Below are 13968 nucleotides of genomic sequence, written 5' to 3'. Positions count from 1 at the left end.
AAGCAATATCCAGTGGGTGGCATCAAGGAAGGACTTTGTGCCAGCTAGCAGTACCCAATGAGCACACTGCCAGAGGCACTGCAGGGCTCTCTCCCACTTGAGGCTGTGGATGTTGCAAGACCCTCCCATCTGCCAACCCCCCCTATTCAGGGTGTGCATGTGAGTGCTGCCTTTACAGCTCAAACACTCAGCAGGGTGGCCAGAAGACAGCCTGCATTTGCCAGCCACCAGCCATGGCCCCTGCCACTGCCCTCAACTCACAGTCACCGCTCCTCTCAGTGGTGTCTTCCCCTGGCCCTCCACAGCTTGTGCTGCATCCCATTTCTTCTGCACTCCAATGGCCTTCAGGCTGCACCCAACAGCCACAAAAAGCTGGGTGGGAAGCTCAGCAGCTCCCTGCATACAAAGCCACCTGCACAGGCCTGCCCTGAGGTGGGGAGTTTGCCAGGGTGTGAAAAAGGCTGGGAGGCAGCACCAGCAGCTAATCAGGGAGCTAATGCAGGGAAAGATATCAACAACATGATAAGGCAGGAGAGAGCAAGGCTGGATCTCAGTCTGGAGGACAGTGAAGGTTGTCACGTCCCACGTCACACAGATAAGTCAGAACCCACTGGGGTAGTGCAGGCAGTGAGGATGGTTCAAAAGTTCAGGAATTGTTTTCACAGATAAGAGCCTTGGTGATGGAAGTCTCCCCACTTCTTTGCAGAAAGAGCACCACTGTAATGAAAATAATCATTGCACAGAAGCAATTAAGGATGCTTGTCTTGTGCAGTTGACTAAGCAGGTCCCCCCTGGTCACAGGTCACTCTGGATTGCTTCTCAGAAGCAAGCCAAGGCTAATAATGAAGCTCAGAGCTGGGAAGCACCTAATTGCTTAATTGAGCACAAAGCATTTCTCCTCTTACACCCTTTGGAGCACAGCTTGCATGAGATCATCATGGTGCTGAACAGGGGACAGGACCACAGCAGAGACCACAGCAATGAACTGAGGGCTGGAGCACAGCAGAGACTCCAGAGCTTAATTGGGGACAAGACCACAGCAGAGGCCCTGGTGCTGAACTGGGGACAGGACCTCCTTCATCTTCCCAAAGCAGCTCCTGCTCCTTCTACACCATCCTCCACCCTGCCTAAACAGCTCCACCACTACCATTTTTGCACCCATCCCAGAGCCTGGGGCTGCCAAGATACCACCCAGAGGAGCTCAGCCCCAGGAGGGAAGCCCAGCCAGCACCCGTGGATGGTATTGGAGCAGTCATCAATCATTGCCCTAACAACCGGGGGGCCACCAGGCCCCCCGGCCTTTGTTGTCACCACCACCATCACCCAGTGTGCACCAGGGGCACTCACCAGCGATGAGAGGAGGATCCTCCAGCCCAGATGGGCTCAGCTTGGGGCTGCTGCCTTTCCTGGGCTGGATTAAAAAGGGGAGTGGGTGGGCAGGGCCAAGTGGCCACACCTGGGGTGGGAGGAGACTCCAACAGAGCCCAGGTGCTCTGGGTTTGAGGGGAAACAGGGGCAAAATGGGGTGGGTGAGGTGGGAAAGGGGCAGATCTGGTGGGAAGGGAGGGGGTTTAACAATAACTTTATTTTCCATAGATCTTTCATAATGCACAACTGCAGTTCATGGTTTGCTTTGCCTCCATGCAAAAAGAGCCAACCCACCAATGCCTCGTAGAACAAAGCACAATGGTGGCTACTAGAGCGAAACCTTTCCATCATTATCATTCTGCTTGGCAGGAAAGCCTGTGCTTTGCAGATCAAGATAACAAGCTTTAACAACAACAACAACAACAAATTCTCCAAAAGTAAATTTTCTCCCTGGATACCTGCAGAAAACAGGATGATGAAAGGACTGGAGTATGTGCCCTCTGAGGAGAGGCTGGGAGCCCTGGGGCTTTTTAGTCTGGAGAAGAGAAGGCTGAGAGGGGATTTAATGAATGTTTATAAATACCTGAGGGCTGGGGGTCAGGAAGGAGGGGACAGGCTCTGCTCATCTGCACCCTGCAATAGGACAAGGGGCAATGGATATCAACTCCAGCACAGGAGGTTCTACCTCAATGTGAGGAGGAACTTCTTCACTGTGAGGGTCACAGAGCACTGGAACAGGCTGCCCAGAGAGGTTGTGGAGTCTCCTGCTCTGGACGCTTTCAAGACCCTTCTGGATGTGTTCCTGTGTGACCTGTGCTGGATTCTATGCTCCTGCTCTGGCAGGGGAGTTGGACTCAAAGATCTTCAGAGGTCCCTTCCAACCCCTAACATCCTGTGATCCTATGAGCCTATGACCACAGCAGAGACCCTAGTGCTGAACTGGAGACAGAACCATGGCAGAGACTTCAGCATTGAACTGGAGACAGGACCACAGCAGAGATCCTGATATTGAACTGGTGACAGAGATCCTGATACTGAACTGGTGGTAGCATCACAGCAGAAAGCCCAGAGCCGAACCAGGGAGAGGACCAGGGCAGAGACAATGGTGCTGAACTGGGGACAGGATCACAGAGAAGAGCCCTGCGTGGGACAGGCAATGAAGCAGCCACGCAGCTCAGCTCCCAGGTGCTTTCAGCCCTGTTGCCAACCCACTCACAAAGTTCCTGTCTGCTCTGCCCTCCCCTCCGCCCCCAGCTCGCAGCCTTTCACAAATCCAGCTGCAGAAAGGAAGCAGGTTCTTAACAACAAAAGAGACATCCCGTGGGCTTCAATTGCTCCCTGGCAGCCCCCACCTACAGAAAAAGTCCCCAGAGCACACAGAGAGGAGTTTTGAAGGATGGATTACAGCACTGGGGGTGGAGGCCCCCCCGAGGCTGCCTTTTTGCTCTCTCTCAGCAGCCAGCAGGCTCTGCACAAGCAGCCTGGACCGCCGAGGCGCGTGGCACAGCTTGTGCTCTGCTGGCTGCTGCACTGCCTGCACGGGGCCCAGGAGCAAAGCCTGCTTCCACCCCTGTGCTTGAGTACAAGTGATTCAGAAAACAGAGCAGAGGGAGAAGGGAAATAGCAAGAGTGGGTGAGGTGTGTCCCTCCTGGCACCTCTGAGGTCATGAAGTCCATCCAGCAACCTACCACCACCACGGCCATCAAACTATGTACCTAAGTGGCATGGCCACACATTTCTTGAACACCTCCTGGGATGGTGACTCCACCACCTCCCCAGGCAGCCTGTTCCAATGCCTGACCACTCTTCCATTAAAGAACTTTTACCTACTATCCAATATTCCTACTATCCAGTCTATGATGGCAGTGAGATGGCAGTGCCAGCATTGTACGGCCCATGAACCAGCATGCCCCAACCATGTTAAAACTCATGAGCAAAATAAACTTCACACTGCAATTATCTGAAATGGCCTTGGCCCATCAGATGGGCTGGCAAGTGTAGCAGGCTGGTATCTCATCCAAGCTCTGCCTGGGGTGAGCTGACCCATCTTCTAGAGCCTTTCCTCCAAAATCAAGATCCAGTTGGGCTTTTATCCACCCCCTGGGTTGACCTCGTTGTTTCCTCAGCCTGACTCGTGGGCTGCACAGGCAGAGCCAACCCCACAACAAGCTTCACAGCACTCACAAACTCATAACAAGCAGAGCCAGCATGGGCAGAGATGCCAGCCCTGGTATGGCACAGAGAGGTCTGCAGGTGAATGTAGTGCTGGGGCAGATGAGTCCTCTCTGGCTCTCCCAGCAGTTCCCCATCTGTGCCTTGCTGTGACCCAGCGAGCCATGCTGCCCCAGGAGCCAGCAGGACCACTGGGAACAGAGAGTGTCCTTCCATCAGCTGTGTTTTTAATTAAAGGCAGGCTCAAGGCTTTGCACTGCTTCCCAGACAACACTTGTGCAAGAGACCAGCCGAGACGTTTCCCAGCCTGTCGTGTCGCTGAGCCATCGGCAGAGCACACACCTGCCCTCTGCACCGCCTGCACTCAATTACAGCCCCATTCACTGCATGCCTCCTTCCAGCTTCTGCAAGAAGCAAGTAGCCAGGGCAAACGCAGAAGGGCAGGGGCAGGCCTTGGTGTCACTTCCAGGAAGGCAAAGCTCTTAAATACATGTGCAAATTCCAACCTGAGATCTCTTCGCCTGGGAAATTACCCAAAGCACTAAACAAGCCATTAGCTCTGACCCTGCCATAATTGAATCTGGGAATTCAGTAAGAGACTCTGTCTCTCCTAACGACGTGGAAGATAAAACCCAGCAGATTGTGGATAAATGGCTGGCATTGAGGAAATCTTCTGCAGTAAAGCTCTCTGCTGCACTCAGAACGGCCAAGGACGTATTCCCATGGTGTGCAGTGCATCAGTCATACAATACTCTCAGCTAGTGCAGGTGGTATTTAAAGAGATTGCAGATAAGAGTTTCAAGAGACTGCTTGCTAAGTGCACAGATAATCCTGCTCTTCTGCACAGGAAACTGCAGCTCCTTAAAAGCAGGTTTAATTTTGTTTATGATTTTTCTGAGAAAATTAAAGGATCTGGCTGTTACACATGATCCATCCTGTGCAGAGAGCCCTCCTGTCACCTGGGATGCTGGGGAAGCTGCCCTCAGAGAGCAGAGGGAGGAAACCTGAAACCTGCCACACTCAACAGCTCTTGACACTGAAGGTTTTGGTCCCGTTGCTGCATCCCTCATCTTTATTATAAGCCATGGAGTAAACTTGCTGCTGGCTGAAGGCATCCAAGCATGTAAATGGAACATGCTGGGGCTGGAGAGAATCATGAAATCATTAAGGTTAGAAAAGACCTCTAAGACCATCCAGTCCCACCACAGAATCACAGAACTATAAACCGGTTTGGGTGGCAGTCAGCAGGGCCACCTGCAACTAGATCAGGCTGCTCAGAGCCTTGCTGAGCCTCACCTTGAATAGCTTCATGGATGGGGCCTCAGCTGACCCCCAGGGCAGCCTGTTCCAGTGTACCATCACCCTCATAGTAAAGAACTTGTTCCTAACATCCAATCTAAATCTGCTCTTCTCTCATTTCAAACCACTGCCCCTTGTCCTATCACTGCAGGCCTTTGCAAACAGTCTCTCTGCAGCCTTCTTGTAGGTCCCCTTCAGGTACTGGCAGGCTGCTATTAGGTCTCCCTGGAGCCTTCTCTTCTCCAGGCTGAACACCCCCAGCTCCCTCAGCCTGTCCCCATGGCAGAGGTGCTCCAGCCCCCTGATCACTTTTGTCACCTTCCTCTAAACCCACTCCATCAGGTCCATGTCCTTCCTGTGGTGAGGGCTCCAGAGCTGGAGGCAGTACTCCAGGTGAGGTCTTACCAGGGCCCAGTGGCAGAATCACCTCTGTCCTTCTGCTGGCCATCATCAACCCTCAACCCAATGCAGCCACAACCACTTCGCCATGTCCTGAAGTGCCACATCTACATGGCTCCTGAACACCTCCAGCCCTGAAAAGCAAACATCCCTCATCCCCCCACTTAGGGACATTTCTTTGCAGCACCACACAGCAGCAGGGTCAGCTCCTTACCAGTGGCTCCGCAGGCAGTTAAGCAGCAGGATGACGATGCCCAGGCAGTAGCAGGCAGCATGCGCAGAGCCGAAGAGTCGGCTGAGCGCTCGTGTCTTGTGCTCCCATCTGGCTACCTGCAGAGACAACAGAGAACAAAATGGGTGGTTGGAGGTGCCTGGGCACATGCTACCCACCCTAGCGGTGTGACTCCCACAGCCTTGGCCCCCACTATGGCTTTGTGTGAGAGGAAAGTGGAGGCTGCTGATGGGACATGGTCCCTCGCTACAGGAAGGACATCGAGGTGCTGGAGCGTGCCCAAAGGAGAGCAACAAAGATAGTGAAGGGTCTAGAGAACAAGTCCAGTGAGGAGTGCCTGAGGGAACTGGGGTTGTTCAATGTGGAGATAAGGAGGCTGAGGGGTGACCTGCTCACTCTCTACAACTGCCTGAAAGGAGGTTGGAGCCAGGTGGGGATCAGTCTCTTCTCCCAAGGAACAAGCGATAGGACAAGAGGAAATGGCTTCAAGTTGTGCCAGAGGAGATTTAAGTTGGCCATAAGAAAGAATTTCTTCCCTGAAAGGGTTCCCAAGGCCTGGCACAGGCTGCCCAGGGCAGTGGTGAAGTCGCCATCACTGGAGGGCTTTAAAAGCCATATAGATGTGGTGCTGACAGATAGGGTTTAGTGGTGACCTAGCAGTGCTGGGTTTAAGGTTAGACTCAATGGTCTCAAAAGTCTCCTCCAACCAAAACAATTCTATGATTCTGTGGCTTAAATGAAGCCTGGGGATGAAAGCTCCTTGTCCTACTCATGCCAGCCCCTGCTAGTGTTTTCATTAGGTGTATCCTTGCATACCAGGCCAGCCAACATCACTGAAGCACAGGCTCGTGGCAAAAAACACCCCACACATCAACTGGGTTGGACAACAAGGCTGAGATCATTGCTAAGGCTGTCCCCAGGCAACCAAGGCCAACAGACCCCTGCTGTGGAACACAGTATTGCTCTCCTGGAAGGAGACCAGATCCGAATACAGGATGGACCACAGGGACACCCAGCTCTCATTATTCAGCTCTGTCATCTCCTGAATCCAGCCTGAGGGATCACATTTGGCAGGAACAACCCTTCCCTGTGCACATCCAGAAAAGTTCACAAGCCCTCCCCCAAGCTCCCCTCAGACATGACCTGCCAGCTTGGCCAAGAGAATTGCTTCCTCTTGTACAGGCTGAAGGATCTGGCCTTCGTTAGCACTCAGCCCCAGCAGTCATTAAGGGCTCATCTGCACTCCCCATCCATCCCCACATGGCTGTCTCAGTACAACCCATCCAGCGCCTCAGTGACAGCACAGGACTCACACAGACGCAAGCAGCATCTCCAGGGAGCCATCAGCATCAAGAGGCTTTTCTCTGGCTGCCATTTGAAGCTCCACATCCTGTGGAAGCTGGTAGGCCCCTGCACAAAACACCTTGCAGCTGAGATGTCCCCTCAGGTGTCCCTTCAGGTGTCCCCTCAGCCTAGAAGGTTGCTGCATGCTGACAGGTGCTGCTGCTGCCAAAATCCACAGCACCTGATCCACCCAACTCACCAAATCCAGGACCCTCACTCCCAAGCTGATGCAAACCATGGAACAGTTAGGGCTGGAAAAGGCCTTTGAGATCATCAAGTCCTTACAGCTACTCTGGTTTTCTACCTTTCCCATGTCCCTCACAAAGCTGTGGCTGCATTTATTGCCTCTTTCAGGCTCCAGTTTCAGGCCTGGAGTTTGGATCAGACCCTGAACTCCAGCCGAGCAGAGGCCACACGGGCAGTGAAGCAGGAGGCTGGGAGTCAGCAGAAGCTCTCAGCACCAATTTGCTTCTCAGACACGGCTGGCACTTCATTAGCTTCAGATGCACTTCACTCCCTCGCACGGAGCCCGGGCAGCTTTCAGGGGGCACCTGCAGCCCAGCTATTCATCCGCTCCGAATGTATCTGCTAATTTATTGGCTCTGCCTGAGCAGAGGAAGGCAGCTCTGCAGGTCCCCCTGTCCTCCCAGGCTGATGCAGAAGCACAGAGTGCTGCTGGTGGAGGGGGACCGCAGCCTTCAGGAGGGGAGAACGATGAGAAACCTCTGATAAGGAGGGTACTGATTTCACATGCTGAGAGCTGATTCAATTAGTTATGCAATGATTGCTCTGAAATTACAAATCCACTCATGACAGAGAGAGCTGCTTCACTGCCTTTTCCTGGCTGGTATAAATAGTTTGTATTCTAAATTGAATTTAAAACACCGTGCGTCACGCTGCTGCTAAAATGGGAGCCGCTGTTCGAGTGCTGAGAGAGCGGAAAACGGAACACAGGCTGAGCTACCACCTTTGGGAAGTCAAAAAGGAGTGACCACACAGGTGACTGAGCCCCAGATGGAAAAATGCAGCCACGTGCCAGTTATCTGCACCAACTTCTTCATTCCCTGGAGATGATTCTGGCGGCGTTTGCACGGATGGCAGCCCCGGCTGGCCTCGAGAGCCTCGCAAAGCATCTCAGCAGGGATGAAGCTAAAGGAGAAGGCAGCACTGCCAGGATCAGAGAGGAGAACTCCCTGTGCCATTGGGAGCCAGCAAGGTGGCCTCATAATTACCCTCACCTTCAGAAAGGTCCACCTGGGCAGCCGTGGAGCGCAGCAAGGCGAAGGGATGCGTCGGGATTAACTCCCAGCATAGCCCAGCTCGTGCTGCATCATGTTGCTGCCGACTCCCTGGCTGGGACCGAGATGCCAACTTTTATTTAGCTGTCAGAGCCTTCAGATGGGATCCTGGGCTCCATGTGGAGTCCACAGGGGCCTCATGCCGAGGAAAGCGGAGCAGGAGCCTGCGTGGGGCTGGAAGCAGAGGCGCTCGCCAGGCCCTGCGGCAGTATTTCAGCAACAATTAATTTGTTCCCATTCTGGTTCTATTCCTTGAACAGCTAATTAGTTCTGGCTCGGTTCTAATTTTCTAATTTTAGTCATTTCTAGCTAATATTAGCTCCCTTCCGACCTGTGGCTACACAGCTGCCTTGATGCTTCCATCAACTCACAAACCGGCGTGTTGTTATTTACTGCACCATGGGTGTGAAACACTTCCAGCACCCTCCTCAGCCACACGCAGGACGCAGCAGGGCTGAGACCAGAGGGCTGCAGCCATTCCCAGGGTGCTGCTTGCCCTCCCAGTTCTAGCTGGCACTACGCTGCCCATGGGTGAGCACAGCAGCGAGGACGACAGCCCCACACACGGCTGTGTGTCCTGGCGAGGGAGGGAAGGGAGGTGGTTTATGTTTCTTCCAACCCCTGAGGTTGGAAAGAGAGTTTATACAAAGCTTTCTGACTTCCCCAAGGGGCACAGCAATCTGAGGCTTCTTTTCCAAAGCTCCCAGCCCTTCTGCTTTCACTTTAGGACACCTAGGGAGGGCTGTAAGTACATTTTTTAACGTTCCCCCCAGTGCTCCTGATTGAAATAACTCAATGGGTGGATGTGGCTGCAAAGCCAGTGAGTGCTCTTGGGTCCCATGTTCTGCCTCTGGCAGGCCATTTCAGCACTCATCAAGGGCTGATGTTCCCAGGGATCACCTCCTCCTCCTCCTCTAGGTAAATTCAGGGCTGATTTCTATGTACCAAGACCCAGCCACCTCCCCTCCCACCTGAGCCAGCACATAAACAAACCCGAGAGCACCCCCCTGCACCCCCCCTGCCTGCCCTGATGCAAAGTGGAAACGCTCCAGGTTTTCACTTTGGTGTGTCTGGGGGGCAGGCAAACCTCCCCCAGCCACCTCCAGAAGGGCCACAAAGAAGCATCTGAAAATCAATTTCATCCCCGTGAACCTGTCTCTGCAGCTGATCAATGGGAGCTGCTCTTTGCAGCTCTGGGTGCGTGGCAGACCATTGCCTCTCATTAATATTTAGTATTTGTTTCAAGGAAATTGATTCTTTCTGTCTGCCATCCAGGGAAGCTGGCTTTTGAGCATGCTGTATTTGAATTTGCTCAACCCCAGCTCTGAAATAGAGACTTTGTGATGTCTCACATAACTCCATTTCCACATCTGGCTTGCCCCAGAGATGGGGAATGAAAGCAGACAGCACAAAGGCTCGGCTCTCAGAGATGTTTTGCATCTGGATGCTAATCAGCTGGTCCATGTCCTCACATCTCCCCATCCTATCTGAACAAGACCATATGGGCACCAGCAAATTTAGCTTGGTGGTGAGGCTGGGATGGATCAGCAGTTCCCTTCAACCCAAGGGACACTGAGGCACTGGAGGACTGAGTGGCTGCTTTCCAGCTCTGGCCCTGGAGATGTTCAAGATCAGACTTGATGTGGCCCTGGGCAGCCTGATTTAGCTGTAAGTATCCTTGCTTACTGCAGGGGTTTGGACAAGATGACTTTTGAGGGTCCCTTCCACCCCAATGCAACCTGTGAATCTGTGAGATGCTCTGCCCACTTCTGGGGATGCTCTTGCCGTGCCCAAATGGTTGGCATAAAAATGTTTGGTGCCCAAGTTTGGGCTGTAGAAAAGGTGACAGTGAGTAGGATGTGCTACCTGCACCACACCTGTCTCAGTATTTGCCACAGTGAAGGATTTTGCCTCATCACGTGGGGCCTAGGAAACAGCTCACCGAGGGATCCAAAAGTCATGAATTCCATGAAAAGCCCAGAGGAAGAACAACCACTTCCTGGAGAACACTTGCACATCAGTCCCAAGAGGATGCACATGTTTAGGCTGAGCCCTGGATGCACAAATGATTCAGCTCAAACACTAAAAAGCCTTCAGACAAAACCAACCTGAGCAAAGTCTTTAACCTTCTCCCTCAGCTTGCTGTCGCCCTGGCCAGCTGTGGGGCAACGTCCTCCTGAGGGTGCTGGTGCAGGAGAAGCCCTGACTTGAGAGGCTCCATGTGGCCATCTCCTATCCCAGCTGTGACCCACATAGCTTGTAACACAATGAAAGGGCAGGAAACCTGATGCTACTCTTATTTCACCCACATGGACCAGAGGCACCCACCTGGGAAACGACGGAAAGGAAAATCCATTTTTCCTTTCTGATTCCCTGGAATCCTTCATTAAACAACATTCCCTGCTCTCTGTCTCTGCTTGGATGCTGGAAAACAACCTTGCATTCAGCTATCACATTTATCCAAAAGACAGGGGAGGCACAAGACAACCCCTGAGCACCCACACTCTACCTGTGGTGCTCCTGGGAGTGAGCAGGGAAGCAGAGCTGAAGGAGAGCTGAAGCAGAGACGAAGCAGAGCCAAGACAGAGGCAGGCTGCAGTGTAAATGCACATCCACAGCCTGTCTGTGAGTGCTGAGGCTGGCTGACCTTTGCTGAGTGCCAGAGGAGCCAGCCTTTCTGGCTGCCCCAAGTGACCATGGAGGAAATGAGTGTGGCCTGACCTTATCCCTCCTAACGAAGCGTGCTCCAGCCCTTCAGCAGCCAGCAGATGGTTTATTGCCAACGTGCTGGTAGGGAAGAGCCAACAGCGCTGGTTGAAAGCTGTGGTCAGGCTGAAAGCTCCAGTCTGGGCTCCTGAGGCCACTCAAGGCAAACACCTGAGTGCTTCTGCCACTCCTAGGTGATAAAAATTCTGCTTTTTTAGGAGACTGCAAACCTCAGGAGACACAGGAGGGGAAATTGCAGGGCTGGTACCACACACAGCAGCCCCGAGGAGTGTGTGGGGGCAGCTCTTGTAGCATGAAGCCCTTGACACAGGCTGGCATGTGCCCATGTGCAGCCTCATCTGAGGCAGCAGCTCTCTGTGTGCCCCCCTCAGCACCAGGCACGGGCACAGGCTTTCCAAAGGCATGTGCAGGAAACGCTCCAGGGACCAGCGTGCCACTGGCAGCAAGAACACGATTAGCAGGAGCTCTGGGCAGCCAAGGTAGGAGAAAAAGAACAGAACAAACCACGGTTTAATTTGTACAAGCTGGTAATTATAGTTGCTATCTGTCTGAAATCTCTATTGAGTTTATTTAAATATGTTCTCCGTGAAGGCCATTCAGACAGGAATTATCAAGGTGTTGCAGCAGAGGAGATAATGCCATGCAGTTTTCAACAGATCAAGGGCTGATTAGGAGGAATTAATTAGCTGCTTAAACAGTCCTTGACTCGCTGCAGCAATTAGCCATCACCTCCCTGCAGTCACGTTCCCAGTGCAGCAGTGGTGCTGGGGATACAAAGCACCCATCAGCAGGGCTGCCTTCCCCGTGCTGCTGCTCAGCACTGGGTCAGCCTCAAGTGGGCACGTGGTCCTGGGAAGGTGCCCTAAAGCCACCAAGGTTTAGGCCATGGCTGGGGCTTGGCAGCTGGGCAGTGATACTCTGGGCTGTGGTGACTCCCCTGAATTCAGTCTGGTGCCTGGCTGGTACTGCTGCATTTGCCATGGCTCCCAACATGAGAATGTCTTCTCTCTTCCAGCCTTTAGCAGGACAGTCCTTTGTGCATCCCCCTCCCATCCATCAGCTCAGGGCCCCCTGCAGCTGTCCTTCCCAGTGCAGCCCATGGAGCAGGACCAAACTGCAGAGTGCAGCTGAGGTGGACATTGGCTCTAGGACTGGCTGGGAGCAGGTGGCACAGAGCAAACACTAAACCATGGAAAGCCATCACTGCCGAGCTGTGTTCCTGCTGAAAGCAGGCTCAGCTGTCCCCAGCAGGACACTATCCAGAGGCAGGAGGAGAAGCCAGCACTCAGTACAGCCATATAATCATGGAATTGTTTTGGTTCAAAGAGACCCTGAAGATCATCAAGGCCAACCATTAACCCAGCACTGCCAGGTCACCTATGACCCTCAGCACCACATCTACATGGCTTTGAAACCCCTTCAGGGATGGGAACTCCATCACTGCCCTCAGCAGCCTGTGCCAGGGCTTGACAACCCTTTCAGGGAAGAAATTGTTCCTCGTGTCCAATCCAAACCTCCTCTGGCACAACCTGAAGCCATTTCCCCTTACCCTGTCATCACTTGTTCCTTGGGAGAAGAGACCAACCCACCACCTGACTCCAATCTCCTTTCAGGGAGTTGTAGGGAGTGACAAGGTCTCCCCTGAGCCTCCTTTTCTCCGGGCTGAACAATCCCAGTTCCCTCAGCCCCTCCTCACAAGATTTGTGCTCAAGACCCTTCACCAGCTTCATTGCCCTCCTTCAGACAGGCTTCAAACCACCTTCTGTCCCTCCTGCCAGCAGAGCACCCCAGGGCAGATGGTCACAGGCTGCCAGCTCCTGCCAGCACCCTGATGGGCTCCACTCTGTTTAATTGCTTCCTGCCTGCACTGGGCAAAGCTCTGGACTTCCCAATTCAGAGGCCGAGTGATTTCTCTGACGGCTTCTCAACTCGCAGGCACTCAATTACTGAGAGCCCTGAGATGGTAATGAAGCCCGAAAGCTTTTTAGCAAATGATTAAAGCCCTGTGAAGTTCTCCCCACTAAGTACTGGAGCAGCAGCTCCCAGTTCATGCAATTAAAACACTGAAGCAATATTAGAAGAGACAGGCACAGTCTTAATGGTTTCATGTGAGCTGTAAGGCAACCCAGGCTGGAGACTCTGCCCACACAGCTTGTAAAGGTCTTTTTTATGCTAATGCAGCAAGAAAAGATGCACCCAGAGCTGGATTGCCACTGAACCACAGGCGCAAGGGACAATGGGTGACAGCCTGGACGTGGAGGGAGAGCAGGGCAGGGATTCCCATCAGAGGCTGGAGGCTCCTGGCACCCTGACTTGATGATGACAGACCTGACATGTCCTTAGGGATGGGGACATGCCAGCTCAGCAGCAAAAGCTCTCCCCATGATGCCACACCAGTTAGCTTTTCCCCTTTCCCATTGGTACAACGGCAATAACAGCTGTCAGCAAGCTGCAGCCGAGCAGGACAGCTTAGCTCATCTGCGTCTGCTAAGGGCTTTCAGTTTGGAAAGGAAGGTGTTGATTTGACTCGAGGAAGACTTTTCCATTGCCTTCCACGGGCTCTGGATGGAGAGATTGTTGTTTATTCCAGCCAAAAGCAACAGCAGCAGGGTTTTGGAGAGCTGGGGTGGTGTGTAGAGTGTGGTATGGAACAGCCAGCTGGAATGAAAGGGCTGCACACCCAGGTGACAGCTTCACGGAGGGAAAAAGCACACATTCCAGGCTCCTGCAGTGGAACCAGAGGCTTGGAAAGCACAAAAAGACTGCAACATAAAAAAAAAGGAGGACATCCAAGGGGCTGAAGAAGAGAACTATCTACAAGCAGAAAGAAGGGTGGGCTCCTCTCCAAAACCAAATGGCTGGCTGTGGAGCTGCAGTGCTGAGACCAGCTGGGGTGACAAACCCTCACTGCCTGCAATGACCATCACCCAAAGGCGCGAGTTAAGAGGACAAAATGAAAGCTGAAGTGCCTCTTCTTGCGACTCTTCCCTGATGAAAATAGCACCAAGAGGGTCAACAGGGTCCAGTCTGAGTACTTTGACACAAAGAGAGGAGTAAAATGACTCCACTTCTTCAGAAGCAGAAAGACGACTGTGAAATAAGCCCAGCCTGCTTCCACCATGTATGAA

General features: G+C 53.0%; 1 protein-coding gene across 1 annotated transcript in view; it reads right to left on the bottom strand.

Moving 5' to 3' along the window:
* The window catches only part of PEMT (phosphatidylethanolamine N-methyltransferase), a 49946-nt gene that overhangs the window by 18427 nt on the left and 17551 nt on the right, over positions 1-13968 (bottom strand). Inside the window, exon 3 of the mRNA XM_054180287.1 lies at positions 5454-5569. Coding sequence (XP_054036262.1) covers positions 5454-5569 — 116 coding nt within the window. The remainder of the gene's footprint in view (positions 1-5453; positions 5570-13968) is intronic.

Source organism: Dryobates pubescens, chromosome 4 (assembly GCF_014839835.1).
Source record: "Dryobates pubescens isolate bDryPub1 chromosome 4, bDryPub1.pri, whole genome shotgun sequence".
In the NCBI taxonomy this organism is placed as follows: Eukaryota; Metazoa; Chordata; class Aves; order Piciformes; family Picidae; genus Dryobates; species Dryobates pubescens.
Note: the sequence above shows the minus strand (reverse complement) of the source record. Positions and strands in the feature narration are given on the sequence as shown.